The 7,039-nt window shown below is 39.5% G+C and overlaps 1 protein-coding gene and 2 pseudogenes across 1 annotated transcript in view; 2 read left to right on the forward strand and 1 right to left on the reverse strand.

The window, feature by feature from the left end:
* The window catches only part of METTL4 (methyltransferase like 4), a 58,489-nt gene that overhangs the window by 21,247 nt on the left and 30,203 nt on the right, over nucleotides 1–7,039 (reverse strand). Inside the window, exon 3 of the mRNA XM_006891386.1 lies at nucleotides 887–1,256. Within this exon, the coding sequence (XP_006891448.1) occupies nucleotides 887–1,256 (370 nt within the window). The remainder of the gene's footprint in view (nucleotides 1–886; nucleotides 1,257–7,039) is intronic.
* LOC102844224 lies at nucleotides 2,471–3,313 on the forward strand (annotated as a pseudogene).
* LOC102844643 lies at nucleotides 6,322–7,039 on the forward strand (annotated as a pseudogene).

The raw sequence follows: 7,039 nt of genomic DNA on the forward strand, positions 1-7,039 counted from the left end.
ATAATAATATATATAACTTCAAATACATAAATCACTAAATGAAGCATTACATACAGATGTCTTTATTGAACCCTTAAAATAACCCCCAGAAATAGGTGTTATCATGTTAACTTTACAGATTAAGAAACTGAGCCTCAGTTCTGAGAAGCAAATAGCTACCAAAGTTGTGACTAGTAAAATATACAGTTAACTAAGCTTCAAGATACAAATTCAAACCAGGTCTATGCAACTGTAAATTTAAGCATTTAAATTCTCTAACTTTATAAAGGATAATATTTTCAGAAAATTTCAACAATAAGCTTTGCAATTAGCTTACAATTTTACTTAAAAAATGAAAATTATTTGGGAATGAATATTAATGTTTGAAATGTTTCTACTCTGCTATGAAGAAGAATTAAGTTATTTGGCTAAACATAATTACATTATTAAATTCCTAGCTTTAGAGTCAGAGTTAGCCAAAGTCATTACTATGGAGTTGGAACTGACTCAGAAACCACTCCTAGTGGAAGTGGTAAATTGCACAGACAGATTGTTCATCTTTCCCCAGAGGAGCAATTGGTGAATTTGAACCAGCAAAGAAGGATGATCTTTAAGTCAGCATCACATCTCTCTAGAGACTATGTTAAAACAGTGCCCCCACTAGAGAGTAGTATTTGCTTGTTTGGCAATTGCATAGTTTATGATCCTTTGTTCAAACTAAGGATTTAGAATTTAAAATATATGAAGTAAAATTGGTATGAAAATAAAATGTATTAAAAGAATGAAACTTGGAAAAGCGTTCGCCCTACATTCAGAAAATGTTACCCTTACTCAAAATTCAGAGTACATTTTTACTTTTGAGATTGTAGAAAAACTATCTATTTCTAATAATAAAACAATTACTTACAATTGAGAAGTGGTTGCATACACGAAATGTCAGACAAAAGAAAACGACTCTTTGGTGGAAGCAAGTATTTCTGTTTCATTAATGTAATTACTTTTGTGAAGGGAGATTTGTTTTCAACAACTCGTGAAAATAAATCCTGCTCTGTAACAAATGCATCATCTTCCATCAGCTGTAATATCTCAGGCTCCTTTTCATGCAGAGAAGACCAATGCTTCGTCATTTCACACAATTCTGATAAATTGCAAGTATCACATGGTAAAGTAATGGGTTTGCTACACTTGTCCGGTTTTTCAGAAAGTGGACAAAGAAAACCACTTTTGAGACCTTCTTGGATTAACTGTGAAGATCCATTAGATATTAGCATCCTGATCTGTAAGAAAATTTTTAAAAATATATTAAAAGAAAAGGCACTGCCAGTGAAACAATTCTGTCAATGAGACTCCTATTCTGTTTGAGCAGGAATAGCATCCACTTCCTAAACAACATGCCTCTGGAAACTATGAACTTCAGAAACAATGATAGTTAGAGAAAGGCTTCATGTCTTTTGTTCATAGGGTTGCTAAGAGTCGTGCTTGACTCAATGGCAATCAACAACAATAAGAAGTTCAACATTCTTAGTATCTACAACAAACTTATACTAGAATAAAAAAGAAATGTGCTAGTGTATTTGTGAACTGCTAATTGTAGAATGAAATAAAACTGACAAAGGTACCAACAAATAAGTAACACATACATAAATCTATACTCTTAAAATATACAAAATGAACTTGATAATCTGAATATTCCCACAAGAAAATGAAATTGCTAAACTACAAAGAGAATTAAGCTTAAATCACAACATTTAATATCAGATCTTTTCAGAGGTCTAATAGTAAAAGATGGTGACCTGGTGATAAAAGGTTTAAGCATTCAGCTGCTAACCAAAAGTCTCACAGTTCAAACCCACCCAATGGCTCTGAAGAACACTTAGCAGTCTGCTTTTCCAAACATTACAGTTTAGAAATGCTGCCAGGCAGGACTTTACTGTCATACTGGCTCACTGTGAGTCAGAATCAACATGGCAGCACCTACCAAAAATTAGAAACACACTTCTGATTTTAAAAATACAGCTTGAAGAGAGCTCTGGTGGCCTAATGGCAAGAAGCTGCACTACAATCCCAGAGGTGTACAGTTTGAATCCACCAGATGCTCTGCTGAAAAAGGAGGGACAAACTTCTCCTGTACGAATCAGATCCGATTTGACCGTACACACACAAAAATAATAAAATGAAATAAAAGAATTTAAGAAAAAATACAGCTTGAAATGTAAGGCAAAAGAAAAAATGGCACTGTCAAATGAGCAAATAGTCAAAAATTTTATAAAAATGAAACTGCTCCCATGTGGCCGCCTAAGCCCTGCTGGCTGCAGTCTGCTGTACTATGCGATGCAGCGAGGTGGTGTCGCAAGCTTTCTCTGCCCGGCTGCTCGCTGCTTGAGCTGGGATGGGACGCGTCTCTGTGCTCCTTGTTGCCTTGTCACCCGCAGCCGCAGGGCACCTTCCCGGGACACGAGCGCGCGCACACACACACACACACACACACAACATGATTAAGAAAGACAAGAAGTCCTTCAACCAGAGCCTGGTCAAGTAGAAGCTCTTCATTTATAAACTCAACACCAGAGAGTTCCTAGGGCACACCGCCAAGACTTGAGGTTTGATCTTGCTCTTCTACCTAGTCTTCTATGGCTTCTTGGCTGCTCTCTTCACATTCACAATGTGGGTCATGCTCCAGACACTGAATGATGAATTTCCCAAATACCACGACCAGATTCCCAGTCCAGGGCTTATGGGTTTTCCAAAACCAGTGAGGCTTTAGAATATTCATTCAGTTGGTCTGACACATATTCCTATGAAAGATACATTAAAGACCCTGACCATTTTCTAAAGTCATATAGTCCAAAAGAACCTCAAAACAGGTGCTAAAGGAATACTTTTTGAACAGAAGAGTCATTTTTATTCTGGGTGTCAGTTTCCTCTGGATTTACTTAAAGACTGCAGTGGCTCAAATTATCCTACCTATGGCTATTCCAAAGGAAACTCTTGTATTCTTGTGAAAATGAACCAAATAACTGGATTAAAGCCTAAAGGAGGACCAAAGATAAGATGTACTTCAAAGAATGAACAGATGGCAGATATCTCAACATACCCTTCTGCAGAAAGTACAGACTTAAAATAAGTTCCTTATTAGGGGGGGAAATTACATATGGGGTATCTGCAGCCAATCGTTGTCATTCAAGCATTCTTTAGTCCTCTTAATGTTACGAAGAAAGAAGCCACATTTGACTGCAAGACGGAAGGGGCATCCAACCTGAAAAACCAGGATGCCTGTGACAAATTTTCAGGATGGGTAGCATTCAAAATCACAGTGAATATACAGGCTGAGTAAGATGTCAATACAGAGTAAATGTTTTGTTTTCTGTACCCACTTTGCATGAGCTGGACCTGCCATTCTAAAATTATGAGACCACCTTGGAGAAAGGTGGGTGGTACGTGACACTGGGGTGACACCTTCATGTGCTACCAGATCATAATGTTCAATGTCCTCTGAAATAACTGGCTGTTGTCTCTGCTGCCCTTTGAACCACTGTACAGATGCCATTTTAGGGACAGGAAAATACCTGATCAAGATCAGTATAATGGGGGTCTTTTCCTCTTTTTAAGTGATTTAACTGCGAAGTATCTAAAGCTTAATGTGCTCTGCTATGTATATATTGTATGGATTTAACACTGGTTAACTGTCCTTTGATGCTAACACAATTTTTAGGGATAAAATGATAAAAGAAATGTTACTTGACCAACATCAAGTGACTTTGTAGCTGCAATAAGTGAAGTGGTGTGTGCACATGGACGGAAAAGGAAATTAAAGCAGATTTGAAAGTGTTATGAAAAAAATTACACTGATGTAACTTAAAAACTAGATGCCTGAGTTTCACTTCTGGACATAAAGAACTATGGCACAGATTTATTCCTCTAAGTGTTTATACATAAAAGAATACAAGATAGATTTGGAATGTATAAGACACATTAAAAAAAAAGTAACTGTTTCCAGACTTTGAATGTCAATCAGTACAGGGCAATTAAGAAATGAAAAAATAACAATTATCCCGAGTGCTCCTTAAGAGGCACGGGTAGCAAAGCTTTGCTCACAAATTTGGGCATATTGTTAGCAGAGGCTAGTCCCTGGAAAGAGATATCATGCTTGGAAAAATGCAGGACCATTGAAAGAGAGGAAGACCTTCAACGAAATGAATTAACACAATGGTTGCAGCAATGGGATCAAGTACATTAGAGATAAGGATGGCCCAGGATAGGACAAGTTCAGATCTGTTGCTCTGAGTCATACTCAATTTGATAGCACTTAACAACTAACAACAACAACTGCCTTGAGAAAGTTTCCAGGCAGCAGCAGAGAGAAGAGGATTCATTTAGCATCAGTTTGTGTCAAAGGAAACAGAGCCTAGAATCCAGAAAGCAATGGTTAGAGTTTTCAAGGTAGGAACCAAAAAGGAGAAAACTGTCAAGAACTGTAAGCAGCAACCTCCAGTTAAATACTAATAAGCATATGTATAAAACTACTCAAAAGACAAAAACAAAAAAAAAACACACACACACACACACACACACACACACACACACACACACACACACACACACGAAACCATTAAAAGGAACAATCCCCAGAGTTTACACAGGGTTGGGCATAATTAATGCTCCCACCAGGCAATGTGGGCTTAGGGCATCACATGGGCTACTCAGAAAGATTTTGCCTCAATATTTAATTTATGTCCCTTTAAAGACTAAGATGCACCTGACCCAAGCCATGGTATGATCAACTGCCATGCCATTCAGGCATATGTAAGTTGGACAATAAATAAGGAAGACCAGAGATGGATGATTTGAATTGTGATGCTGGTGAAGAATTGTGGTGTTGGTAAAATAAAACTAGATCGCTCTAGCCAACTGTCTACAGAGAATTTCCAGACCATAAGAAGGAAGAATTTAAATAGAGCTCCAAAGATTCTCTGAGTTGTGGAAGGAGATCTGAAAACATGCAGTGTCAAAAAAAAATAAGGTGCCACTCACAAAACAAGAGTATAAGAGAACAATCAGCCTCAAAGAAAGAGATTCTGGAGCTCTACAGAAGACCTGGAGAATTCACCTAAATTCTCATTCTCATCAAGGAGTAAATAAGGAAACTATCCAAGATTTGGGAAAGGAAAAGCCCAAAAAGAAAAGCAGCCCTCCTCCCATAGACCACAGGGCCAAAAGCAGCACATTTCCACAAGCCAGACAGAAAACTCGTGATTCACAAGGCAAGGCTGTTATAAATCTAGGATGCTATATCTATTCTCTACAATAACAGCAAAGAAAATAGCCAAAACTATTTCTCTCATTTCATGAAGTCAGAACCAACTCGTAGCTGACCCGCACTGTGTTTCTGGACTGTAAATCACACCTGAGATTGCCCATCCCTCTCTCTCTGAGCCTTCAGAGAGGTATGGACAAAGATTAGCAGCACAACTCCCAGAGGACTGTGCCCTAGAACTCCCAAAATTACACACATAAAATGAAACGAGAATGGAATCAAAGTGGCTCACAAAGAAAAGTCAACTAAATGCCAAAACAGAAATGGAAGAAATGACACACACACACACACACACAAATAGCAAAATGTGAAGTCTTTGCTGATAATTTCTTTAATAGTAAATGAATCAAAGTCAGCAATCAAAAAGGCAGATATTAGCAGAATGGATTGTACATGTAATCCTACTATATGCTGTCTATGAAAGACCTCTTTAGACAATGACACAGGTAGGTGAAAGGCTTAGGAACAAAAACCATGCAAAGAGCAGTAAAATAAAAACTGGAGTGATTGTTTTAACATCAAAGTATACATTAAGTCAAAATAACTTACAAGAGACCATGATAATCATCATATAATGATAAAAAGTCATCATCAAGAACGTTTAACAGTACAGCCAGAGATGTACTATCTGAAGAGGATAAACTTGATGAATAGAACCTTCTGAAGATTAAATCCCTGTGTGCAACAAAAACTTTTTCCAACAGGGTGAAAAGAAAACCTACTGATTGGGAACAAACATTTGGCAATATCATTTCAGACAAGGGTTTTATAACAAAAGTTTACAGAATACTCCTGGGACCCCAAAAGAAAAAGGCTGATAACTCAATTACAAAATGGGAAAAAGACATGGAAAGAGTTTTCACAGAGGAAGACATTCAAATAGACAGCAAACACATGAAGAAATGCTCAAAACCACTGGCAATAAGAGAGATGCAAATCAAAATCAAAGTGAGGGAAGTGTGCCTTTCTGTGGTGCGCACAGGTAGGAGGTATCTGCAGCAGCAGTAGAACCATTGTGCGAAGAAACCATGAAGCACTATGAGGTGGAGATTCTGGATGCGAAGACCAGGGAGAAACTCTGCTTCCTGGACAAGGTGGAACCCCACGCCACTATCGCTGAGATCAAAAACCTTTTCACCAAGAGTCATCCACAGTGGTATCCTCCCCGCCAGGCCCTCCGCCTGGACCTCAAGGGCAAGTCCCTGAAGGATGAGGATGTCCTGCAGAAGCTGCCCGTGGGCACCACAGCCACACTGTACTTCCGAGACCTTGGGGCCCAGATCAGCCGGGTAACGGTGTTCCTCACGGAGTACGCGGGGCCCTCTTCATTTACCTGCTCTTTACTTCTGGGTGCCCTTCATCTATGGTCACAAATATGACTTCACGTCCAGCCGGCACACAGTGGTGCACTTTGCCTGCATCTGCCATTCATTCCACTACATCAAGCGCCTGCTGGAGACCATGTTCGTGCACCGCTTCTACCACGGCACCATGCCCCTGCACAACATCTTCAAGAACTGCACGTACTACTGGGGCTTTGCTGCCTGGATGGCCTATTACATCAACCACCCCCTCTACACACCCCCCACCTATGGAGCTCAGCAGGTGAAGCTGGCCCTGGCCATCTTTGTGATCTGCCAGCTTGGCAACTTCTCCATCCACATGGCCCTGAGGAACCTGCGGCCTGCAGGGTCCAAGACCAGGAAGATCCCATTCCCCACCAAGAACCCCTTCACGTGGCTCTTC

Source organism: Elephantulus edwardii, unplaced genomic scaffold (genome assembly GCF_000299155.1).
Source record: "Elephantulus edwardii isolate Elephantulus edwardi_28Jun2011 unplaced genomic scaffold, EleEdw1.0 scaffold00097, whole genome shotgun sequence".
In the NCBI taxonomy this organism is placed as follows: domain Eukaryota; kingdom Metazoa; phylum Chordata; class Mammalia; order Macroscelidea; family Macroscelididae; genus Elephantulus; species Elephantulus edwardii.